Genomic DNA, 25,616 nt, shown 5'->3' with positions numbered 1-25,616 from the left:
GGGCGCTGGGCGGAGACGCCGCCTCCGCGGAGGGCAGGACCCGCCAGCCGCCTCCCGCCGGACGGGACGGGCCTCGCAGCAGCCTCTTTGGGGAGGGGGAGACCGCGCCCCGCCCTCCCGCTGCGCCCCCCCCCCCCGAATTTGCTTACAGGGCAAGAAAAAAGGAGAACTTGGCCCGGAGTTGGTTGCGACATCGCGGGGCCCGATTGCTTAATCCGGGGCGGGGGAGGCAGCAGATTCACCCAGCAAAGCTGGGCTCCGGCTGATGGAGGGAGGCCCCTCCCCATTTATCTCTCCTCCTTGCCTCGTGGGGTGGGAGCTCTTGGGGGCCCCTAGAAGCCCCCGCCGTAGCTCCACCCCCCCCAAAAGCCCCCCTAGCTCCGAGCACGCAGCCCAGGGGTCTGGAAAAGCGTCGTGGGCGTCGGGAGGAGCGATCCCCAAGTAGATTTCCGCGATCCGGCGCCAGGTTGAGCATCGGGTTGCAGGCGTGGGGGCAGGAATTGCTGCGGAGCCAGATAAGAGCCCGAAGCCCAGGAGGAGGGGCCGGGTGGGGAGGGGGTCTTTTGGCCGCCTCGAAGCAGGACCCGAGAGCTACCCCTGGCCCGGACCCTCCCCCCCGGGGGTCTCCTGTTGGGGCTTCCTTTGAGGGCGCAACCCCCAAATTCTCCTGCTTGGAAGAGATCTGCTTCTGCCTCTCACCGCAGCGGCCTCTGGGGATCTGTTTGATCACCAACCGAGACCTGTTTTCGACCAGATTAACAGTAACCCAGAGTTGGTTGGGCTGCAGGTGTTCCCTAAATTGTGGGCATAAGCCCACCGACTCTGGCTAAGGGTGCAGGGAATGGGGTGCAGAATCTGATGGGCTATGTAGTCCGGCTTTCCTTTTCTATAATAATAGATGAGCAGAAATCTCTTAGGAGGGGCACTTTTAGGGAGCGAAGGCAGGTGCTGAGTGACACCTTCTGTCTTTTGGGGGCCAGTGGGGGGGGGGTTTCAGTCCGGGTCTCTCTCCTGGGGAGGATCTGGAGAAATCTGTGGTGTTTCCTTGGCAACATTTTTAAAACTGGTGTGAACATTTTTAAAACTGGCGTGCCAGGCTGAAGAATTCTAGGGGGGGGAAGTGGGGTCGTGGCCTCTCCAGATGTTGTTTTGAAATGCTGTCAGCTGAAACCGCAGCCACTTGCTCAACCGGGTGGGTTTTATCCTCCCCCACCCATGAACTCTGACCCCCCTCCCCAACTGATAGGCCTCTGCCGGAGACCATGCGCCACCTGTGTGGGCAAAGGGAGACGCATGACCGCAAAGTCAGGAGGGCCAGACTCAGCAGATCCAAAGCCACCTCTGGGGAAACCGCCCCCCCCCTGGGGACCCCAAGTGCTGAAGGCTTTTGCACAGGGAGGGGCCCTCTGGCTAGCTCAACCAGCCCCCGAAACTCCCCTGCCAGCTCGACAGACCAAAGTGGTTTCAACAGGGATTAGGAAGACTGACAGCAATCAGAAATGACGTGGTTTTGCAAGTTGTAGTCACGTATTTTGGTGATTCGTAATACTGGAGCAACTTAAAAACAAACAAACAGCAACTCTTCGCTGTGGGAAAGTATCCGGCTCTGGACTTTCTCTCCAAGGTGAAGAGGGTGCTAATTTTGGAAAGAGGCACCTGGAAGTCAGGCTGAGGCATAACTCAGGAAACAAAGAGGTGGTTTTGCCACTTCAGAGTGTTGCAATGTTCCCACTATATTTAAAATTGGATTTCTGGGCACGGATTTCTTATTTCCTTCCTTTTGGCACTCATGGTTTGGTTTTATACAAGAGGCTTGGTTTGGAGGTGAACTGGACCCTTTCCACTGAAGGCCCCAGCAGGAGACAGGCAACCATCTCCGGGATGTCCAAAAAAGAAAGTTTGGGGTTTATTCGATTTATATGCCGCCCTTCTCCCAACATTAAAAGAAACACATAACTACAAAAGTTAAAAAGAAATTAAATAGGATATTCCCAAACCCAATTAGAATTAACAATGACACATTTTTTTAAAAACAATTCAAATTAAAATTAACAATAATCAATACTTTGATTTGTTTTGTTCAGGCCAGAAGTCAAAAATTGGGGGGGGGGGGAATAAATTGGTGGAAAAGCAGCTTGAAAGTAATTAACAGCCCCATTTCCCCCCCTTCTGCTGCCGATAACTACAGAAGGGAGATTAAAACCAGCATGTCGGGAAAAGAATGGCTCCCCTTTGTGAATTGTTTTAAGGGGAATCCTGCAGGTCATCAGGGAATCCACTTTTTGAGCAAAAGCCTCAGTGTCTCTTGCATGGAGGCCAGTGGTCACTCTGGGGTAGAAAAATGGATTCTAGACATGCTCAGAGGTTAAAACTTTCAAAGCCTTCCTCCACACGGACTCAGCAGCCCTGATTCTGCAGACTTCGCCTTCATCCCCAGGATCCTGGTGGTGATGCCTGGCTCAACACAGCATTCCTTTGGACTACAACTTCCATCCTCCTCTTCCACGGTCCTGGAAGAGCCAGGTTTCCCTGCGAATTCAGCAGTCAGCAAGTCTCAAGAAAGACCCTCGCAGAAAGACAGGTCGGAGGGAGGCCAGCCCGGGAATTTCAAACGCTGATGTGAAGGCCATCCCTCCCTTAAAATATTAAAAAGTTAAATATTTAAATTAAAAACACTTTTTTATTTTTCCATCCTCTTCCTTCATTTTACTTTGCTGGCCTCCTGTCACAGATGCTGTTTTTTTTGTGGGGGAAACCTTAAGTTTTTAAAACTCCTTATTGTTTGCTTCCCTTTGCAATTTCCCTCTCTTGTCCCCCGAATTGTCATGCCAGCCGTTGCAAGTCAACATTCCCGGTTCCCCTCCGGGAGTTGTGTGCGATTTCTCCGCGGGTGGTTCATGAAGCCAATGTGGAAGGAAGACTCGGACACGAACTCCCTTCGGGACGAAACCGACCCAGAACGAAGTCTGGGGGCTTCTTTTATTAAGCATACACAAGGGAGGGGTGGATTCACATAGCCAATGGGGACCAATCACGATTGTGCAAGTTTACAGTATATGGTAACTCATTTACTCTCCTGTAGACTCGAAGAACACTCATAGTCAATAAACCTTTTATCATCCTGCAAACATCCAATGCTTAATTAATGTTTGAGAGTTGAACAGTTGTAACCCCTGATTTAATCAACGCTTAGTTACAAGTCTGTGGTTGCTGATCTGCTTAGTGTTAAGGGTACTGATTTAATCAACGCTTGGAGTTGGACAGTTTGTCTTATTGATCTAATCATACGGCCAATTATTGCTTTTAGTTTACTGATTTAATCATATGGTTAATTATTGCTTCTGTTCTATACGTGTTACAGTATGGCAGATGCATACCTGCACGTATATCGCAACAGTTGTGGGCTAGGAAGCCCCAGGGCCAGAGGGGGTGGCCAGGCATGCTCTCTGGACGCAGCTGACCCGTGGCTGGAGGAGAGCCGGGGGTGGCTGAGCGTTAAACCGCAGGAGCCGCCATCACCCGCTTTGGAGAGCCCGCTGGTCCCCTTTCCTTTTGCTTCGTCTGGCCTGCGGAGACAGATGAGCCCGAGCCACAGAACCGGCTGCATCCTAGCAAGGAAGCCCACTCTCTCGGCCAAGCCATGGGATTCAGGAAGACCCTCCCCATTTTGCTATGTGACACAGAGAATCCCCAGGTGGGTTTTGCAAGAGGCCCTTAAAAACCAGCGTTTCCAAAGCCTTCCGTCCACGAGACGGTTCCTCTTTTATCCCCAGAGAGAAACGACCGATTGACGTTGCCTTCCTTGGAAGGCCTCGCCTGAAACCCTCTGGTGAACTGACCGGCCAGCCGGAGGGGAGGGAAGAGGCGCTCCTTGGCCTCTTGGCCCTGAGCGAGCCGCAGCTCCGGTGGCTGTGAGTCAAAAGGGCAGTTTGGGGTGTCCTTTTTCCAGGCTGAGTCCCCACCGCAGGAGGCTCCTTCACGGTCAGCCTGGAAACTCAACAGAGCCCCCAACCCTCCCTAAGTGGCACCGGGGGGTGGGGGGGCGCTCCAAAGGGCCAGGGCTGCCTCGATGCCATCTGCCCACAGAGATGCCAGCAGGCCTCCCCCCACCCCACTCTGGACCTTCCTGGACTCACGCAAGGGACACTGAGGCCGTGGGGCAGAGCAGCTGTCCTCCATGTCCCCTAAGGCAGTGGTCTTCAACCTTGGCAACTTTAAGACCTGTGGACTTCAACTCCCAGAGCTCCTCAGCCAGCAAAGCTGGCTGAGGAACTCTGGGAGTTGAAGTCCACAGGTCTTAAAGTTGCCAAGGTTGAAGACCACTGCCCTAAGGGTCAAGGTGGCCTCAGCTGACCTGGGCTGCCAGGAAAGCCCCTGGGGCACCGCAGGCTTCTGCCAGCGCAGATCCCAGCCCTCCGGAGGAAAGTTGGACAAAGTTTATTGGGGAAATTGAGGCCACCTGCTCCTCACCCTGGGTTTCAAAGCAATGTGGGCCCCCGAGGGCTGGAGCAGCCCAGCCTCCTGTCCCAGGGAACCGGAGAAGGCTGGAGATAGGAGCAGCTCAGCCCCTCCGTGCCAGGATGAGTAACGGCGGGAAGGAACAAAGGCGCCATTGTCCCTCGGTGAGCTTGGGACGTGCAGCAGAGGCCAAACCTGACAGCACGGCCCATGCTCCCCCCACCCCCTTGTCTCCCGCCCCACACCTCTAGAATTCAACCAGGAAAGTTCCTGGGGGAAGAAGGGCTGACCTCAAAGGAGAAAGGCCTGCTCTGAAAGGGGAGAGAGAGAAGGAAGAAAGGGGGAAAGAAAGAAAGGAAGAAAGAAAGAAAGAAAGAAAGAAAGAAGAAAAAGAAAGGAAGGAGGAACAAAGAAAGAAGAAAGAGAAGAAAAAGAAAGGAAGAAGGAAGGAAGAAAGAGGGAAAGAAAGAAGAAAGAAAGAAGAAAAAGAAAGGAAGGAGGAAGAAAGAAAGAAAGAGGGAAAGAAAGAAAGAAGAAAAAGAAAGGAAGGAGGAACAAAGAAAGAAAGAAAGAAAGAAAGAAAAGAAGGATTGAAGGAAGGAAGGAAGAAGAAAAAGAAAGGAAGGAGGAACAAAGAAAGAAAGAAGAAAAAGAAAGGAAGGAGGAACAAAGAAAGAAAGAAAGAAAGAAAGAAAGAAGAAAAAGAAAGGAAGGAGGAACAAAGAAAGAAAAAAGAAAGAAAGAAGAAAAAGAAAGGAAGGAGGAACAAATAAATAAATAAAGAAAGAAGGAAGGAAGGAAGGAAGGAAGGCTTTCTCAGAGAAGTGGAATTTTCAAGGGTCTAGTCCTCCTTGTCTTTTTGAGCAGAGAGCCACTTGGAGGAGAGCAGGTGGGTGCGTGGGTGTCAGGGGCCGATTGCGCAAGGGGGCCCAGACAGATGCCCCCCCCCCAACCAGGGAGGGTTGCAACAGGGCCTCCCACTCACTCTTGGCCCGCATGAGTCCGTGGGGCTCCCTGGAAATCAGTTATGAAAGACCAACGTGGCCCAGAATCGTCACCTCCTTGAGAAACAAGTGGCCACTTATGACAGTGACATCCCCCCCCCCACTATCCAGAAGGGCCCCCACCCCTCTGCAAAGCCAGAAGAAGGGGGGGGAAACCGGGTCAGAGGAAGAGGGCAGCAGGTGAGGGCTTTGGCCCCCTGCCCACCGCCTCCCCCCATGGCTTTGGAGGCCTGGGGCAGCCCCTCTCCCAGAGGACGGGCGGGGGGCTGGCAGGGGGGCACAAGCAGGCGATGCCAGGCGAGGCCTCCGTGGGCAAAGAAGAGCCGCCTGCAGATCCGTCTGCACCCCCCCGATTCCACCGCCACAGAAGCCGGCTCCTGGGCATGGGCAGAGCGCCGTGCTTACCGCAGGTGCCCCCCCCTATACATAGGACTAAGAGCAACCCCCCCACCCCCTCCCCAAAAAATGAAGGAAGCGAGTTAAAGCCGCATGGATTGAAGAGGGTTTATTACCAGCCGCAGGTGAAAATTGCTCTGTCCCACTGAGGGTTAGGGGGAGCCCTGAGGAAGGGGCTGCAAATGCCCCCCCACCCCAAGCACTCCCCCCACCCACCCCCCACCCCCTGCAGCGGCTGCCGCTCTCAGCTCAGGCCTGGGGCCTGTTTGGAGCCTCCAAAGAGAAGAGCCACGCCTGGTCCAAGCACTCCTGAGTCAGCGCTGACCAACGGAGCCACCTTTGTGGGGAGGGGGGGGAAATGGACTGTTTTTGGGAGCCGTCACCAAGGCGGGGGAGGCCTGTCAGGCCGGGACGTCCTGTTCCCCGGAAAGACTTCCCCGTACAGGGAGGTAGACTGCCTTGGAACATGGAGGTTCGGTTTCACAGAGATGGGAGGAATCTTCCGGAGGAAGGGAGGTCAAAGGGCCCCTCCCCAGCCGCTCTCTCTCCTTTGCAGAGCTTCAAGTGAGGGGGGGGCAGCTCCTGAGTCAGGTGGGGGAAGGACCCCCCCCCCCAGAGCTTCCTCCGTGTCACTCCTTGGGCATCAGCCCTTATCGGCAGGAGGAAGGGAGGGAGGGAGGGGGGGCCTGGCCAGGGCATCCAGATCTAACTGGTAAGCTGACCTTCAGTGGCCAGGAAAGGTTCGTGCAGCCCCTCCCCCAAATACAGCCACGCAGGGCTCCGGGAAAGGGCGGGGAAGCGGGTGCGACACCTTCCCAGAACCTCCAGAGGGGGGCAGGTGACTCAGCCCAGGTGACGCTCCAGGAAGCTGCCCACCGAGGGAGGGGTGGCATCTGCAGAGCAGTCAGCAAGGAGGGAGAGATCCTCAGCCTTCTCAGCCTTCGTGCTCCTCGGTGAGGACTAGGCCCTTGGAACGAAGCCTGGAGGTCTCCTCTTGGGTGCGTGAGCCGCGCCAGCCCTGCGGTGGACCCTGCCTTTGGCTCAGAAGAGCTCCTCCGCGTTCCTCACCCGCGTCTCCTGGAGCTCCCGCAGCCGGCGCTGCACCTCCTGCAGATCCCTCTCGCCGTGGCGGTGGTTGTCCCGGCTGCGGACATTCACGGTGCGGTGGGTCATTTCCTTCCGGCCGACCACTGCAGGGGGGAGAAGCCGCCCGTCACCCCAGGAGCAGCCTGGCCACCCAGCAGCTCCCGGAAGCATAAACCCCTTGGCCCTGCGCGCCAGCCTGCCTGCCTGCCTGCTCACAAAACACTGAGGGCCAGAAACCTGACGAGTCCAGTTCTGTATTTTTCCCCGGCTACATCCCAAAATCCCCCTGCGGAGCCGAGCAGAAGCGGTTTGAGTGACCGCAAGAAGGGAGATCTCCCGCAACCTCCGGGCGGTTGCGTGGTGGATCCTTCGGCCCAGCAACATGGGACACCTGGTCCTCTCTTGAGGTTCTGGTGGCCCACCTTCTCCTCGGACCCCCAATCCCCCTGCCCGCCTCCCAGGCCCCTTCACTCCGGGCAATGCCAACTCACCGAACTGGAAGTTGTACTGGGCCAACTGGGCCCTCCGGATTTTGCGGTTGAGGGTCACCCCCGAATCGGCATCCAGGTCTGCCTGGAAGCCGGCCTGGTGGAAGAGCCGGTGGACCTGCCCGGAGGAGAGTCCAGCAAGGCCAGTTCAGCCACTGCCCCCTCCCCCCCGGCTGCACTGGGAGTCACAGAGGGGGGAGGCTGTGGGGATGCCCACTCCCCAATTATAGGGGGTTCTCTCAGCATTTGCAATGGATTTGGTCGCTTGCCAAATGGGGGGGCGCAATTTCCCCATCCCCTCCATCCACCCTGAGGCCCCCATTTCAGCCTTTCTCCCCCCCCAATTTCCTCCCCCCTGGCCAGGCCATTGGGGAGGGGGCTCAGCTCTCACCTCTCCAGCGTAGTCCTCTGCATCTGGGCCCACCGGAATCACCATGATTTGGGAGGGGGAGAGCCAGAAGGGCCTGGGGGAGGGGAGCAGAGCAGACAGCTCAGACACCCCCTCCAGCCAAGCCCACCCTGGAGACCCCCAACCCCCCCCCCACCGCTCCCCCTGGGCCGCTCTCCCTCCTAACTGGAAGCAGGGTTCAATTCCTGCCCCCTTGGGGGAAACCCCCTTTTGTGGCTCTTGAGCCCCCTGTCTCCCCCCCCCCCCACACTCAGTGGCCCCCGACTCACTCACCACTTGCCCCCGTAATTCTCGGCCAAGACAGCCATCATCCTCTCCACGGAGCCGAGCACTGCCCGGTGGATCATGACCGGCCTCTCGGGGGTCCCACCGTCCCTGCTGCAGGGGAGACAGAGGGCGGGGCTGGGACTCTCGTGCCACCCCCGGGGGGCCTCCGCCCACCACCTTTTGGGGGTGCCCAGCCAGACTAAAGAGGGGTACACTGTTCTGCAGGCCCTCGTCTTTTAATCAGAGAAAAAAAAAGGGGGGGGGCTCTCACCGTGCAGGCTTGAAGGGAATCCCCCCCCCTACACACAATGCTTTGAAGCAGCCCTTTAAAGGCCTTCATAAGGACTAGGAAGTTGGAAATCGCAAAGGTCCTGTTTCTATTCAAGAGCAGCTGGAGGGGAGATGGGCCTGCAGAGGGCTGGCATTGAGCCCAATTCTGGCCTTCTCTGCTGCCCCCCCCCCGCTTTTTGGGCTGAGGGGAGGGGGGGGCTTGGACAGAACTTTATTCTGCATTGGAGGGCCGAGAAACGCTATGCAATTCAGCCCCAATCCGAATGTTTTTTTTAAATGACCAACTGGAGGAGCATCCATCTTTGGGGGGGCTTCTGGCTGTGGCACCGGAGCCCGGCTGATGCCACCCACCACCCCCTTTCACCCTCCGTCTCTGCCTCCCCCCTGCCCCCCCGGGATTCCTGCTTGGCGGTTCCTCTTCCCCTTGCAAGGGGGGTGGGGGAAACAGAAGGGCCTCAGCCGGGGGAAGGGAAAAGGGGAACTGGGGGCTCTGACGGAAGCGCCCCTCCCACCTGCGTCCGTGAGTCCCCGCAGGCGTCACGCAGGGCTTCTGCGGTCACGGCTGAGCTGACACGCTTAGATCATGCTTGATGTTGTTGTTTTTTTAAAGAAAAGGAGAAGGACCCACAGATGGGACCAAAAAGGCCGTTTTGGGGATTCACGTCATGCAAACCTGATTTTTCTTCTTGGGGGGGGGGGGCAGCCCAAAAAATATGGGCGTAAGAAAAAAAAGAGGATTTGGGGGCGAAGGAAGGGGTGGCTTGGGGAGGGGGGCTTGCTCTGCAGAGAGGAGCACCAGGAGGGTTCCCCAAATCTTCTGCGACCGAGCCACTTTCTAGCCTGGGGGGTAGGAGGGGAGGGGTTCCCCACGTTCTTCCCCAGGGAGGGAAGGCCCCTCACCCCTTGTAGGAGAGGTCGAAGCGAAGGGGCATCTGGAAGTCCAGCTGAATGGTGGCACACTGGTGGTATCGCCCCAGAGCGTCCTGGATCTGAATGTCCACCTGCGAGAGACGGACGGAGGGTCAGCAGGGCAGAGACGGGGCCCACCGTCCGCAGAGAAGCCCCACCCGTGGGATCTGGAGGGGGGGGGAGGAGATCCAGGGAAAGGATCCGGCCCTTCTGGGCCTGAACTCTGCTGCTAAGCCGGAGGAGATGGGAGGTGGCATCCGGGCATCGGACGGGCAGCCCAGCCCTAAAGGAACATTTTTCTCTGACGGCTTCTGAGATCATAAAAGGCTGAACTGGGCGGAGGAGGGGAGCCGGCCCTGCGTGTCCAGGAGGATCTGAGGATCTGCACCGCTCGGACGTCCGGCTGTGCCACTCACCCCCCTCCCTCAGGAGGCTCCGCGTTTCGAACTCGGCTCCTGAACCGCTGCCCTCTGGGGCAGGGAACTGACTGGGGCCCCCAAAAGCTTCGCCGTACAATTCAGAGGTAAAAAGTGCGATTCATGGGAGCTAGAAACTTGGCCCCCCCATTCAGCACACGGCTCTATATAGCCGCCCACTTATGTGGCAAGAGGCAATCCCCCCTCCCTCCCCCCATGTGCCAGGCATGGGGTTGGCATCAAAGGGCCAGCAGCCCCGAGGAGGAGGAGGAGGATGGGATTCCTGGCCCGGAAGAGACCCACTCAGCAGACAGGAATGCTTGAGGTCAGGAGTGGAGGAAGGAGGATGGCACAGCTGCCTTCCCCTTCGGCCCCTGGCTGCCCTTCCGGTTGGCAGAGGGAAGACTCAAGAGATTTACGATCCTCAGATCAGAATCACCCCATAAACCATACGGGGGGGGGGGGGAGGGGGCAGAGCCTGCCTTGGGGGGGCCACGCCCAAAACACGAACACTTCAGTGGTGACTCACGGATGAAGTGGCTTCTCTCTCGGAGTCCCGCCTGGCCCCCTTCAGAAGCACCTGGGGCTGTGGGGGGAGGAGGAGGAGGAGGCCCCCTCCCACCCGTCACCCCCCCCAAAAAAGCCGGAGGGGCGGGCGTTGTGGCTGCCTTCTTTGGAGAGGAGAGCCCTCACACTCCGTGCCTAAAAGCCTCTGGTCAAAATGTCTCCCCTCCGCCAGGGGATGGGCTAGATGACCCCCAGGAACCCCTCCGTCTTCCGATTCTGCTGCTACTCAACTGACCTTGGGCCCGTAGAAGGCGCCGTCCCCGGGGTTCAGCTCCCACGGCTCCCCAAACTCCTGCAGGCTCTGTTCCAGCAGCTGGGAGGGAAAAAGGGGGAGCCGTCAGGAGCCGCGTTTGAAAGCCCCCCCCCCGGCAGGGAGGGAGCCTGTCCTGACCCCCCACACGAAAAGCCCGTCTCTGGCATGGGAAAATCCCCCCCCCCAATCCTCACTCAAGACGGGGAGACAGAGGCGCTCCAAGCCCCCCACCCCCTCCGCCCAGCACCCGGGCTCTCTGCGCCGGCAGCTCACCCTCAATGGGAGGACCCCCTGCCAGAGGGGGGAGGGCGAGGCTGCTGGTGCCCCACTCTTACCTGCTCGGCCTGGTCCCAGAGTGGGGGGTCCCCGAGGAAGTTCTTGGGGCGGGTGGAGAGGAAAAAGCGGAACGTGAATCCGAAGACGGAGTAAACGGCCTGCAGGAAATCCAGGCAGCCTCTGATCTCGTCCCCCAGCTGAATTGGGAAGCGGAGAGGGAGGGGGGGTCCTCAGTTGCTTGCCCTGGCAGCCCCCTCCCCAGCGGGCATCAGGCGTGCTCAGCCCATGCGGGGTAAAGCTCTCGGTTCAGCCACGCTGGCATCCCCACCTGATCCATGGAGCAGAAGATGTGGGCGTCGTCCTGCTGGAAGCGCCGGACCCGCGTCAGCCCCGTCAGGGCCCCCGAGGCCTCGTTGCGGTGGAGCACCCCGAAGTCGGCCAGCCGCAGGGGCAGCTCCCGCCAGGATCGGGGCCGGTGGGCGAACATGAGGCTGTCGGACAGGAGCGAAGGGCTCTCAGCCCCCAGAAGGAAGCCCTCTTGGCCGCGCCCCCCCAAAATCCAGAAGAGGGTTTGCCTCTGGATCTTGAACCCAATACCCTCCCACCCCACCCCGTTCTCACCAGTGGCCGGGACAGTTCATGGGCTTGAGTGCGAAGGTCTGCTCCTCCACAGGGAAGCTGAACATGTGCTCCCCGTAATGCTCCCAGTGGCCGGAGATCTCCCAGAGTTTGGCGTTGAAGATGTTGGGGGTGACGACTTCGGAGTAGCCGCGCTTAAGGTACTCGCTCTGGCAGGAAAGGGGCCCGTTTGAGCAAGAAGACCCCCACTCCCTCTGCTTCTCCCCACACCCGCCTTTCGGGCCTCCTGCGCATGGATGTGAAAACCGTCCCAGCTCCGGGAATATCCTCTCGCCAAAACAGCTTTCTAGGTCTCTGATTCTCCTGCCCTGGAGGAACGGCCCTCCCCAAAGTTTAACAAGCCCCCTCTCCCCCCAAAACCCAATTACTTGGATGGGGGAGGGTCTGGGATGGACCCTCCCTTCCCCCCCCCCCGAAGCCCAGCCGAAGGAGAGCCTCCCTTTGCTGCCCCTTTCTAAGCCCCTCAACCCTCTTTAATAATATTTCAATATTTCGGCTCATTTGAATCTTATTATTTTTCAGTGATTTGTAGCCCCCCCCTCCCTCCCCCAAGAGCCCCCCCTTGCTAGAGATGGCTGGCTAGAAGCTTAATAATTGATTGATCTGGCTCCCCTCCTCTCTCTCCAGCCCACCAGGCTTCCCCAAACCAGCCCCCTTTCGCCCCCTTTTTGGCAGTTATTCTACCACCCACCGCAGTGGCAGATTCTGTTCCACGCAACACAACGACACACACAGACACACAGACACACCTTGATGAAGCCCATGAGGGTTGTGTAGATGTGGGTCCCTTTGGGGAGGAAGAAACAGCTGCCAGGACTCAGCGGGTGGAAGAAGAAAAGCTCTTGCTCCTGCGGAGGAATCAGAGAGACGGAGGATTTCCAAAATTCCCCTCGGAGACGGCAGGCTGGCACAGACACCCCCCCCCCTAATCAGGTTGCACCCCCTCCTCTCCATTTCGCCCTAGATTCAATCCCACAAGCACCCAGAGGGGGAAAAGCCACTTGCTTTGGGGAGGAAAGTTACTTAAAAAAAACCCCTCCCTTTTTGTTTGAAGATGCCACCCCAAGTTTCTAGTCCAGAAGGAGGCCAGAAGAGCCATTCTCTCAAGATGTCAGCCGCATGGGAATTGCGATTCTTGGGCAAAACCACCCAGGATGCTCCAAGAGGCACGGAGGTTTGCAAAGGGGCCCCTCGGGGCACCACCAGGGTTTCTCCGTGGCCCAGGGAGGCCGTAATGGGCATGGGGCGACGGAGCACCCACCTTTCCAATGCGCCGGTGGTCCCGCCGGGCGGCCTCCTCCTGGGCACGCTCCCAGGCCGCCAACTGCTGGGCGCTGGGGAAAGCGATGCCATAAATGCGCTGGAGGGACTCTCCGGAGGGATCCCCTTGCCAGGAGGTGCCGGAGTTCTGCCAAGGAAGAAGAGGGTGGGTGGGCACCTTTGAGGGGGCTCCTGGGGGGCTGTGCCAGTTCGGCTAGGGGCCTCCCTGCCCCTCTGGCTTCATCGAGCCCCAGATTTACCCACAGGGCACAGACACTACCACCACCCCACAAGTCCCCCGTTCTCCAGGGAGGATGGGCAAGGGCGCAGCCTCAATGGGAGAGACTACATATCCCATCCTTCTGCTTCAGGACAGGGAGACAAGAAGCCATGGAGTTTGCAGAGGGGAAGGGGGGGGGAAGTCTGGCCTCTTTACAACCCCCTGGGGGGGGGGTTGCTCTTCCATAATCCAGAGGTCTCTAAACTTATAAGGCTGCTGGACTTCAACTCCCAGAATTCCCCAGCCAGCCCCGTATAACTGGTTGAGGGATTCTGGGAGTTGAAGTCCACAAACTTTAAACCAATGTTTCTCAACCTTGACGACTTGAAGCCCTGTGGACTTCAACTCCCAGAATCCCCCAGCCAGCTGTGCTGGCTGGGGGATTCTGGGAGTTGAAGTCCACAGGGCTTCAAGTCGCAATGTATTCTTATTTATTAAAAGCATTTTAAACTGCCCGACAGCTGAAGCTCTCTGGGCTGTTTACAAAAAAGCATCGGACACTTGGGGGCCCCCTTTGTGTCTTGGGGGGGGGGGCACAAACCTTGAGGAGTTTCAGGGCTCGGATCACCCCGCTGTGCCGCAGGTGGGGGCCACGACAGAGGTCGACTAACGTCCCGCATCTGGAGCACGGAAAAGAGGAAGTGGGATCAGGCCACGCGGAAAGCAGGCCAGCCTAGTCCTTTTGAGGGCTTGTTGCAAAACTCACGAGAATTACAGCTGCCTTTTTGTCAATCGAGTCATCTGAACACTTGCCAGGTTTCTAGCCCTCATGGGCGTGTGTGAAGCCCCGGCAGGATTTGCTAAAGCCACCGTGTTTCTAGACACCCAGAGCAAGGTTGCAGGGCGGTCTGGCTTGTAGGTAACTCCAGCAAGCGAGACAATCCAGCCGAACATGGACACCGAAGAGGCCTGGGGGAATCCTCAGGGGCTGTAGATCTGGGGAGGGGGCCACTGGGCAGCCACCACCCCCCTCCCTCCCCACCTGCTGCAGGCTCACCTGTACACGGTGGCAGTCCGAGACTTCACCCGCCGACCGATGATATCCAGCTTGAACCGGTTGTGCTGAAAGGCAGGAAGAGAAACCGATTCCCGTCGGGGCTGCCGAAGGACGCAGGGCCCCCTCCCCATTGATTCGTTTTTTTAAGGGTCTCACAGAAACCCCTTTCCATGGCCTCAAAGGCGGCAGAGCCAGAGGGAAGCCAGCTCATCTGCCAGCTCATCTGCCCCCATCCCCACCAGGATGGGTCAGTGGCTTGAGGCCGAAGTCCAGGGCAAACATGGCTGGACTAAGTATCAAACCTTCCCCAGTTTAAAAGAAGGAGCATTTCTTCTCCTCCTGGGGCAAAATGCAATAGCAATAGCAATTGTTGGATTTATATACCGCTTCATAGGGCTTCCAGCCCTCTCTAAGCGGTTTACAGAGTCAGCATATCGCCCCCAACAACAATCCGGGTCCTCATTTCACCCACCTCGGAAGGATGGAAGGCTGAGTCAACCTTGAGCCTGGTGGGATTTGAACAGCTGAACTGCTGAACTGCAGTCAGCCTGAAGTAGCCTGCAGTGCTGCATTTAACCACTGCGCCACCTTGGCTCAAAATGCACTTCCCGGAGTCCTTCGGGATTGGGCGGCATATAAATTTTGATAATTAAATTAAATTAAATTGTCTACAAATGATCAAAACAGCCTAAAAACCCCCCTGGCCTCTGCTGTTTTTTAAAGGGAACCCCCACTTTGGGAAAACCAGAAATAAATCAGAGTTAGCCACCTGGCTCCACTTCAATCTCTCTATCAAAAAGGTTTCCAGGGTCTTGGGGACTCCCTGCCACTAGAGGTGAGGCCTGACCCTTTCCGGTTGCTCTCGGGGGCGGCAAAAGACCTTGGGATCCTTTTAAAAATTAGGTCACCCCGGCTGCCAAAGTAGGTTGCGGCGAACTTCTGTGTTGTTTTCGATTGTGCTTTTTAATTACAGGTTTACCGGTCATCCTCTCCAGGACAAGTTTTGCCCAAGGACGATTAAGTGAAAAAGAACGAAGTAAATAAAAACCGCAAGGCCAATTTTTTTCTGAACTGGCCCCTGGAAAAAAAAATATGCTGGCTCATCCGTGGGTCACCCGTGGCAACGTCCAAGTTGTTTTGGTTGGAAAAAACAATCCTCCTTATTCAGATCATCGGCCTTTTTTTTTTCGCCCGGACTTCCTGTTTCCTTAAAACAGCGGCTCTGCGGCGACGGGCGCTTAAGGTAGACTGCTCCTGACCACAGAGGCTCTACGTTGGAACACGGTGACTAAGAAAACTGCAAAGCCTCCTTCTCACATCCTGTGGCGGCCCTCCGAGCCGCTCTGTTCCCGTTTTTAAAACGTGTGTCAGCCGCGCGGAAGCCTTGAGCAACCAGTTCCACTCCCCAGACGGGTTAAATTTACAGGATTAAAATCTGGGCTGGGACGTTCCCCAGCGGGGAAGCAGCGGCTGTGGGCACCGCCAAGGGCTTGGAAGCCTCTCCGTTAAAGCAGAGAAGGGCTCCAGCTGGCCGAGGGGCAGAAGTGCCACGTTCTGAAGCTCCCCCCAAAACAATGGGCAGATTCGACTCACCTGGCATGTTGGGTTAAAGCAGTGGTTCCCAAACTTGGCAACTTTTAAGACTTGTGGACTTCAACTCCCAGAATTCTCCAGGCAGCCTTGGAGGGCTCCAACTTTGGCCACTTTTAAGACTTGTGGACTTCAACTCCCAGAATTCCCCAGCCAGCCACAAGGGAATTCTGGGAATTGAAGTCCACAAGTCTTAAAGTGGCCAAGTTTGGGAACCACTGGGTTAAAGAAACAACAGGGACGATTGACCTCTCCCAATGTCCACCTAAAAGAGGCTGAAGGCTGCCTTTCTGTCCCCACACGCAGGGCCTCTGAAGGGGATGGACTACAACTCCCATCAGGAGCCCCGGATTGAAGGGATCCTACCTTGAAGAGCTCCAGCAGATCCTCTCGGGAGACCTCCAGCCGCTCAAAAGGGACCTCGGCTGCGATGGTCCCTTTGCAGAGTTCTTCCAGGACAGGGAGGTCTTTACTGGACACCTTCCTGGGGTGGGAAGATTCGGGGGTTGGGAGGCGGGTGGGGGGAAGCTGTAATTAAACTGGGGGCGTTGGGGGGAAATTGAGCCACCAAGGGCAGAGTTCTTCCTCCTCTTTGCCAGGGTCTTTTTAAGCCTGCCTATGCCTTGGGGATCTCCTGGTGGTCCCCCTTCCGAGTCAGCTTAAACAATGCTGCCACCTGCTGGGCCCTTCTACCCAAACCACTTCACAGCACAGCCTGCGAGGACACCTAGTGGGCGTTAGAAGTACGACAGGCTCCTTCATTGACGTGAGAGGCACCTCCCTCCAATGGGGGCTACTGACAGGGCAGAAACGTTGGGCGAAGGAGGAGGGATTACACAATAGCCATTCCTTTTGTTTACAGAATCCTGCAGCCTGAAGGGACCCCCCCGAGGCCATCCAGACCAACCCCTGCTCAGTGCAGAAAACACAGCAAAAAACAACAGTGAACAGAGCCACCCCACCTCCTCTCGGGGGCTGTTAACGTCCTGCCCGAACTCTGCCCGGGTTCCCACCTACCGTTCCTCGTCCAAATACAGGTCGTAGAAGAAGCCTTCGTCGGTACTGGGCCCGTGGCACAGCAGGGCTCCATAGAAGCGCTCAGCAGCCTCGCCCAGGAGGTGGGCGCTGGAATGCCAGAAGAGCTGGGGAGGAATTCAGGGAGAGGGTCGGTCGGGCACCGGCCTTCCTGGGGCCACTGAGCAAAGTTGGCCTGCTGAGTTATTCCTTGCCGAGAGAGACACGTAGGGAAGGACATGGGGGCAAAAGATGGGCCCCTTTCTTGGAAGTGGTCCTTCTGAGCTCAGCTAGAAAAGGACCCCTCTTTGGTGGCTCAGTGGTTAAATGCAGCACTGCAGGCTACTTCAGCTGGCTGCTAGTTCTGCAGTTCGGCGGTTCAAATCTCACCGGCTCAAGGGTTGACTCAGCCTTCCGTCCTTCCGAGGTGAGTAAAATGAGGACCCGGATTGTTGTTGGGGGCGATATGCTGACTCTGTAAACGGCTTAGAGAGGGCTGAAAGCCCTATGAAGCGGTATATAAGTCTAACTGCTATTGCTATTGCTATCTTTTCTTAGGGGGGGGGGGAGAGGTGCCCTTGGCAGACTGAAGCGCTGCCAACCGAAGGCTGAGCCTGCAACCTGTTGCGATATACGCGCAGGCACATACGTTAGCCATGCTGAAACACGTATAGAAGTAATGACTAACCATATGATTGGATCAGTAAGACCAACTGTTTACCTCTTAACGCTAAGTAAGATCAGCAATCACAGACTCTTAATTATAAGCGTTGATTAAATCAGGGAGTTCGTTAATTAAATCAGGGGTTACAACTGATTAACTCACAAAGGATTGGAAGTTTACATGATGATAAAAGGTTTATTGATTATGAGTATCCTTTACCATGTACCGTAAACGGGCACAATCGTGATTGGTCCCCATTGGCTATGTGAATCCACCCCTCCCTTGTGTATGATCAATAAAAGAGGACCCCCCGGGTTCTGTTCCGGGTCAGTTCGTCCCGAAGGGAATTCGTGTCCGAGTCTTCCTTCCACATTGGCTTCATGAACGACCCGCGGAGAAATCGCAGCAACCCCCCCACCCATTTCCCTCTTTCCCAAAGAAATGGGCCCCTTCCTTGCTCCTCACCTCTTGTCCGGCCTGAGAATCAAACCCCACAAAATCCACAGTGGCGTCACCCTCCAGAGGACGGTCCAAATCATGAAGGCTTCCGTTCACACGGGCCGTTACCACGGTCTTGGCCAGACTCTGGCTGGGGGGGAGTAGGGTGGGGGTGGGGATAACAACAAAGGAGAGTTTAGATTCATTCGGATCAATGAACGATTTAAAAAAAAGGAAAACACCCATGTGCCTGGAATAAATAAATGCCACTCCACGAGGGGAAAAAAAAAGTATCTCGGGAATCTGTTTATAGGAAACATTTTGCAAAGGGCTGTTTTGAGTGTTTTAAGGCTCACCTGATCTGCAAGGCCAGCTGATAAGGGGTGGTAGTCCAGGACTCGCACTCGACGCTTTGGCCATCTGGCAAGGAGACCAAAATTGGACGCCTCTCCCAGAGGGTTCGCTCTGCTTGGCGCTCGTCCGCAGCAGCCTTCAGCCTCTGGAACAAGGCCAGGCGCTCTGCAACTTGGGAAGGAAGAGATGCTGCCTAGGAAAGGAGAGAGAACAGAAAGGGGACCACCATGAGACTCTTGTGCGGGAAAGACCCAAAGACACAGCCAGACTCAACATACGAAGAGGCGAACCATTGGGAGGGGAAGTGAACATGCCAACTGCCAACCCTCTCTCCCAAAATCTGCCTTATTGGGCAGTCCTAAACCTGCACATACATATACATATACATACTGCCTTTATTGCCATTGTACAAAATAAATGCAACGAAATTTGCATGCACCAGCAAAAAGGAGCACTTAAAAACCCAGGTCCAGCCTTCCCGGTTGAATGCCTGCCTGTCACGCCCTGGAACCTCTTAGAACCGCCCCGGAAAAACAAAGAAAGGCAGCGGACCGTGTATTCTCGGCGGGGGCCGCCCCTCCTCGCCCAGATCTTCTTCCAGGCGCGAAGGACCCGCATCTCTCGGGGAACCCGCGTCCCCACGTGCAAAACCCGCGCGTCCTTCCCCGGGGCGACCCGGACACGCGAAGCCAGGCAGCGGGTGGGCGTGGCCCAGCCTGCGCAAAAAAAAAAAAAGGAGGGGAAGAGCGCGGATTGGTTGCGCGGCCGGCCAATTAGGCTCTCCCGCGCGTGCCAGCCCCGGAATGAGGGACGCCGTTGTTTTCTTTCCCCCACTGCAACAAAAACCCGAGGAAACGAACGTTCCGGCTTCGTTTGGAGCGATAGCCTCCCGCCCCCCCCCGCTATCCCCCCACCCAAAAATGATATTTTTAGGCAATTTAGGACTCCCTCAACGCCGCCCTGAATGTGCTTTTAACTAATTGAGAGAAAAAAAGGGATCTTCCTAACTGCTGCAAAAGGCAAATTGAAACCTGCGCTCCCCCCCCCCCCTTGGACTCATCCCCCCTTTTGAGGAGGGGGGATTAAAGGCACAAGGCCCCTCCCTCTCTTGGACTCCACCAGATGCAACCATCAGCTTTCAGCCCTGAGTTCCTACCAATACTGGCTTCTCATTGCCCTGCTTTCTCCTTTATTATATTAAAGCAGGGGCGTCCAAACTTGGGAACTTTTTAAGATTTGTGGACTTCAACTTGAGTTGAAGTCCACGAGTCTTAAAGTTCCCAAGTTTGGACACCCCTGTATTAAAGCCTGTGCAGAGAAGACCTGCCTGCCTTTCTCAGGCTTTTAAAGTTCCCCCAAATGCCAGACAAGGCCACTGCCCATCTTAGCTCAACAGGGCTTTCCCCACAGAATGGGTTGTTACAATTGCATTCTTGGGACCCAAGAAGAGAAAAAAAGAATCAGCAAAATGAATCAGTCCATCCGCTGAGCAAGCAGTTTACCCCCAGTCTATCACAAAGCATAGAGTCCCTTCAATGGGCCTTCAGAGAAAGACACAACAAGAAACCATCCAGACGGTGCCTTCCTTCCCTGATTCACTTCTAAACTGGTAAAAGCGCGAATGGACATAAAAAAAAACAAGGTAACAATCAGATGCCTGTCTTGATAAAGTAGGGAGAAAAGAACGCAGAGCTACGTTGCACAAGCAGAGCCGCGAACGATAGCCGTGACATGAAGCAGAGATCCTGTTGGCATTACGAATCCATTCAAACAATCAAAGGGGAGAGAACAAAGTCGAACCAAGGTAGATGTGGAGGTTGCTGGGTCTTCCCATCACACATCATCACATATTTGAGCCAGGGATTAGACAAAATCAAGCAAATTACACTACAGCCCTGGATGTTACGTGCACAGACCCTGGATTGGCAGCAATCACGACAAACTCTGCGGGCCAAGTCACAGCCAAGCAATTCCATCACAAATCCCAACTCGACATCTCCAGGCACTGCCACAAGGTGTCACTTCTGTACCCCCTCCCGACCCAACCCCCTTCCCACATAGACAAAAGGAAGCCCCTCAGCGACTTCCCAGTTACAATCCTTGCCTTGAATCCCATTTGCAATCCATCTCAAAAAAAGAGCCCTTAGCTGCTTCTCACCCCCCCAATCTACAGAGGGCAGCCGAGGGCTTTGGCATGCATTCACGCCTAACTCCTATCTACGTGCCACGCGGCCTGGTCCCTCCAAGCAAGCCTAACATCGCCCTGGGATTTCTCCCAAATTCCAGAGGGCCTTTTGCCTCGGTTCTCCTCCAAGTCCAAGGTTTCCATCCACACATTTGTTTACCTTTGCAGATCAGTAGAAAATTCTACCATGCAATTGTGCTCAGAATTGTAGCTTTAATGGGCCTTCGGCAACAATTCCACCCCATCATTTCCTCCTGCAGCACTGCAGCCCCTGGCTTCCCCCTTCAGCTAATGTGACCCCAGGCTGCATTCCCACAACACATTAAGCCAGAAACGCATCCAGCCCCTTAAAACTAACCCAGGTCAGCTAATGGCATCAACAGAAGACACATTGGCTTCGCTTGCTGGGCCTTTTTTGCACCGTATAGCAACTCTCTGGAAGCGGCAGAATTATTTTGAGCCTGTCTTTGGCCAATCCAAATCGAAGCAGATCCAGCAATACAAAGTTTAACGAAGTTTAAACACAAGGGGTTCAAAGTGAAGTGTGATCCGCCAGCTTACAAGTCAGGTGGCACTTTCAGTTCCTGGCCAGCTTTCTAGCGCCCGTCTTCAAGGAAGCGGAGGAGGGCATGGTCAAAAGCATTAACCGCCATCAGCCTCCTGGCTTTGCTCACTCCAAGGTGGAAAGTGGAGGCCAAGCAACGAAGCAGGCCTCCTCCTCTTCCTCCTCCCTAAGATCCTGTCCCAAAGGTGCTTTTCAAAAATCAACTGGTTTTCTTGGTCTCTTTCCCTGAAAACATTCTCATCCAATAAGCTTCTTCAGGGAAAGCCAGTTAATTCAGTGAAGAACTGAAGAAGCTACTTGGATGAGAGGCAGGATGTTTTCAGGGAAAGGAAATAAGAAAAGTCCGGTTGCCCCTTGAAAAGCACCTTTGGGACCACCATGAGCTGGAGGATTGAGAATCTCCACAAGCATCCTGGTTGCACCCTTCCCCAGATCACCAGCCCTGGGACCCGTTTGCCATACAATGCCCAAAATTAAAAGTGGTTCTTTCGCCATTTGGTTCTGCCGTCCAAGGACGCCAGGAAGGCGATTTTCTCACAAAGTTTTGCCAGCACCTGAACTCTCCCTGGCAAAACTGGTGAAGTGCCTTTCCGTATTAGCAGAAGCAGCCCAAGTGTGGCAGAGGCTGATCCCAAACGAACTGGGGCCATGGGAACACCTCACCTGCCGAAAGAGCACTGATTTGAGGAAATGTTGTGGAGGCCCTGTGGCGCTTCCTCACTTTTTTTGAGTGTTTTCTGCAACCCGAGCCATAAATATTGGACCAAAATGAGAAGCAGCAGGAGGATTCTATGGGCGGCTTCCATATTCCAGGTACATATGCTCAGCAGCACAACTAGAATGGGGGGGGGAGCATGGGAAAGGAACCCAGCGCTCCCATCCTCCTAAGAGGAATTCCGGGATCCCCCAAAGGCACCTTAAGAGTGCAGAGCTACATGTTTGCATGCTACATGTCTGCATAACACGTTTGGGTGGAATGTGCAGCCCCAGAGCCTCTCTCGAAAACAGCTCTCCAAATAACAAAAGGACAAGGCTATTTTTCGGCCTTGGACTGGGAACAGGGGGCTGATGTGTTGTCAATCCAGATTCAGGTAAGTGATTTGCCTTCCTGCCACAGCCCCAATTATTTCACAGCAAATGCCTGTTTTCCTGCCCGAAATTTGGGTTTCCATGAAAAGGGCTGCACTTGGCACCAGAACAACCCTCCACCCCCCCCCCATGAAGGCCCAAAGAGCCAAACCATCACAAGCCAGAATGCACAACTGAAACCCTGCGTACCCCACACCTCCCACGGCTCCCCCAGCCCCTTCCTGGCAGTTGGGAGCAGATGACGGTGACAGCAGCTTGCAACCCACATTTCTCCCCACTCATTCAATGGTGTTTTTTTTGCTTTCCCTCCACCCGAGCAGCGGCTCCCTTCCATCCCATCATGGTTTTGTTTTTAAGGATAAAGTGACAGCTTTTAATAAATATATAAAAATTAATAAATAACAGCAACATAGTTGACAACAGAAAAAGGCGAAGGAAGGTTAGGCTGAGAGGCAAGCGAGCCGGCCTGCATTTCGGACATCAACTCAGAATCCGTAAGAAGAAAACGATTCACGTTATTGCAACATCCAACCACAAAGCGGATCAATCACCGGACAGCCGAGGGCGGAAGGACTGCCGGCCCTCGGGCTCTAGGAACGGAGGCCACACCAGGTCAAGAACACTTTTATTAATATGCGCTACAAAAATAAGGGGAGGACGGCCGTCGCGTCGCCTCCGAGGTGCCTCGCTTCTCTCTGCAAACGGCACCCGTTCCAAACTATAGACAATATGCACAAATCAGGACAGTCTAAACTCGCCGGGAAAACGTGCCTTGTGGATCTTGTGGTGGTGGTGGTGGTGGGCTGCCCACGAGTCTTCCTTCTGTGATGGTTCTCTGCCCCACCCGCCCCCCACCCCCCAATTTGCATCACAGCCACTTCATGTGCCTCTGCAGGTCTTCTCCGGCAGGTGGGCGAGGAGGGGCCTTCCGGCTTGAATTCTACTCTGCAAAGCAAGAGAGGGGAAGGCAGGCGGGCAGCACCTGCTCTCCGGCCACAGGGGTAGTAGCCTTGCGTACCTGCTGGATACCTGTGGGAGGGCTTATTTACAAGAAGAATATCAAAACCTTCAAACTAGCCATTTTATTAAATGTATTCATGTACAATGCAGAGACTGCTGTGTCCCACAGAGATTCTCCAGTCTCCCTCCCTGTTTCTACCCCCTTCCCCACCCCCCCCACCCCCCCACACAAGAAAACACTGGAAAGTAAGTCAAGCCAACACAATACCCAGATCAACAGGCACAAAAATAAAAAGCACAGCAAATGGTTATTTACAGTGTTTTCCAAAGGGTTTGCTCCCCCCCCCCCCGCCTTCCTCATTTTAAATATTGCCCTGCAGGCATCTCTCTCTGCTGATATCCAATACCCTCCCCCCCCCAAATGACCTACTTTGATGGAAGGGGGCTCTCCCCACCTTCATAAAACTTCCCTTGGAAGCTCCCAATCCCCTGCCTCCCAGTTCCTTCCCAGAGATGCTGGCGGTTCTCTGGGAAAACAGGGAAAAGGCTGCAAAATTTAATTTCTGTTGTCCTCCAGCTCCTCCGGACCCTTCCGGACCCCCCCCCCCTCCAGTGAAATGCAAAAGGAACAGCGAAGCAAAGGCAAAACAAGCCAGATGGGGAAGCGTCCCCTCCTTCCGAAGGAGCCTGGTTTGTCTTGCTACTCTCTACACACATCGTGGGTATGTTCGCTGCCCGTCCCTTAACAGGGAACGGTTTAACGTGAAAGCATGAAACCTGGGGACAAAAGAAAATGGCCGGGGCTTGGGGGGAGAGAAGACGACACAGTTTTACCATTAAAAGTGTTTTTTTCCCCCCCATTCTATTCCTGCCAATTGCCGAAAAATTTCTCTTATTTTTGGGTGGCAATTTTAAGAACCGGGAGCCCTTTGGACTAACCCAGTCCGAGACACCGTGCCCCAAAGATCCACAAAAGTGCCAGGAGAAATGGGGGGGGCAGTCGAAATAAGGGGCACCCCGAGGACAGCCAAGTGCTTTGGCTCACCCGGCACAAGACATTTACATCCGGTAGCTGAGATGCCACCTGTGAAACCGTTGAGGGCAGGGAGCCTCTTTGCCTCGGTGTGTTAGATAGAGCGCAAGTGGGCTTCTCTCCCCCCCTCCCCAAAAGCCCCCCACAACTAAAGCGGCATCAGGAGGGCCGCAATCATGCAGGAAAGCAGAGATCAGCCACGTGGCTGGTTTTCTTCAGCTGCAGGAGAAAACAGGAGGTTTTTTTCCCAGGGAAGCATCAGGCCCAAACTAGGGGGAGGGAGGGGGGACACAGAGACATGAACTAAAGTTCCCCCCCCTTCCCAGGATCTCCAGACCATGTATGTGGGGAAGGGGGGGGGCTATAAAGCACTCGTTCGACAGACAGAACTGAAAACTCAAAGCTTTTTCCTACTATGAACCTCAAAATCTTGACGTTATAAGTAACAGCCCCCGACTGCTATGGGAAACAGGGCTCCCTTCTTCCAGGTGCTTGACTTAAGGGGGGGGGGAAACAACAACTGCAAAATATTGGCTCTGGGAAGCAGACTTTGTACAAGGAGAAACAGAGAGAAAATTGCTTTTAAAAAAAGAAGTCAATGTAAGAATTGCCCAGGGCTTAGAACAGAGGTTTGTCCAGGAATTCTGAAATCCACGCAGTGTTATCAAAACTGTACATCTTATTGTAAACACCAGGGCTGAAATACACGTGCAATAATGGCACACAACTGAACTATATTATTTTTTTAAAAAAAATACAGGGTTCCTGTTGATTAAAGGGGAGGGGGGAAAACTACAGGATTAAGAGACTTTGAGGTTTGGAGGGTTTTTTTTCCAGAAAGGAAGGAAGGAAGGAAGGAAGGAAGGGAGGAAGGAAGGAAGGAAGGAAGGAAGGAAAGAAGGGAGGGAGGAGCAGGGCACTCTAATTCTTGGTTATTTTCACTTTGCTCATTCCAAAGAGGCCATGGGCACAGCATCTCCTTGGGGGTGGGGGTGGGGGAATCCCCCACCTCCCATCCCTGCATCCATTTTTCCACCCCTCCCCTTTTAAATTTCAAATCTCTCCGTCACCACCTCTGTGGCTCCCACCAGCTGGATTTTAGGAAGAGGGGAAAGAGAAAGAAAGAAAGAAAGAAAGAAAGAAAGAAAGAAAGAAAGAAGGAAGGAAGGAAGGAAGGAAGGAAGGAAGGAAGGAAGGAAGGAAGGAAGGAAGGAAGGAAGGAAGGAAGGAAGGAAGGAAGGAAGGAAGGAAAGAAAACCAAAGGGAGAGAAAAGCTCAGGGGGCTTCCTTTTGGTGAGGGGGGGGGGGGGCTGATCTGCATGGACCTCCTGACTGAAGCCAGCCCACTCCTAAGGCTTCTGGAGGGGAAGGGGCAGCAGAGGCCTCCAACCAAGCATAACCTGGTTTGAGTGAGGGGGAGAAGGTGGGTTTGCCCCACAGGACCTGCCCTGCCCTCTCCCCCCCCCCACTCCCACTCAGCTCCCACGAGCCCCCTCACCCCAAGAAAAGGCAGAGCAGGGCCTGGCTACTGCCCACCTTCTGGTCTCCTGTCTCCAGACCAAGCAAAAGAGCCATTGAGTCCATCAGAGAATTCTGGTCCTCAGCGACTGGAGACGGGCCTGAGAAACGGTCAAAAACCTACAAGACTGCAAAAGAAAAGAAAGATTAGCTGGAGGGGGGGGGAGGGAGAGAGAGGAGGGGGCAGAAGAGAGAACCAGCAAGAGGGAA

At 55.1% G+C, this 25,616-nt stretch overlaps 1 protein-coding gene across 2 annotated transcripts; it reads right to left on the bottom strand.

The window, feature by feature from the left end:
• Positions 1-6,521: 6,521 nt before the first annotated feature.
• On the bottom strand, positions 6,522-25,565 carry LOC106556079 (threonine--tRNA ligase 1, cytoplasmic). Of its 2 annotated transcripts, none has more exons than XM_087704986.1 (18): positions 25,425-25,565; positions 18,059-18,249; positions 17,730-17,853; positions 16,604-16,728; positions 15,953-16,070; positions 13,997-14,061; positions 13,541-13,619; positions 12,721-12,867; positions 12,209-12,307; positions 11,442-11,608; positions 11,149-11,311; positions 10,880-11,017; positions 10,527-10,604; positions 9,300-9,400; positions 8,115-8,219; positions 7,824-7,896; positions 7,436-7,550; positions 6,522-7,048 (listed from the first exon to the last, which is right to left on the bottom strand). In XM_087704986.1, exons 1-18 carry the CDS (start codon positions 25,470-25,472, stop codon positions 6,900-6,902), a joined length of 2,085 nt encoding a protein of 694 aa, XP_087561112.1. In that variant the 5' UTR covers positions 25,473-25,565; the 3' UTR covers positions 6,522-6,899. The 2 variants fall into 2 exon arrangements, with proteins under 2 accessions (XP_087561112.1, XP_087561111.1); XM_087704985.1 differs by lacking the exon at positions 25,425-25,565 and adding an exon at positions 18,609-18,741.
• Between the last annotated feature and the right edge of the window lie 51 nt (positions 25,566-25,616).

Source organism: Thamnophis sirtalis, unplaced genomic scaffold (assembly GCF_051295495.1).
Source record: "Thamnophis sirtalis isolate CommonGarterSnake01/CBP01778 unplaced genomic scaffold, rThaSir2_p1.2 scaffold_2, whole genome shotgun sequence".
NCBI classification, from domain to species: Eukaryota; Metazoa; Chordata; class Lepidosauria; order Squamata; family Natricidae; genus Thamnophis; species Thamnophis sirtalis.
This window is presented reverse-complemented; position numbering and strand designations above follow the sequence as displayed.

Coding starts and splice junctions, on each gene's coding strand:
- LOC106556079 (XM_087704985.1), bottom strand. CDS start 18,674: ATGCGGGTCCTTCGCGCCTGGAAGAAGATCTGGGCGAGGAGGGGCGGC. Junction 18,250..18,608: donor GCCCCCGCCGAGAATACACG/GTCCGCTGCCTT, acceptor CTCCTTTCCTAG/GCAGCATCTCTTCCTTCCCA. Junction 17,854..18,058: donor CAGCTGGCCTTGCAGATCAG/GTGAGCCTTAAA, acceptor ACTCCCCCCCAG/CCAGAGTCTGGCCAAGACCG.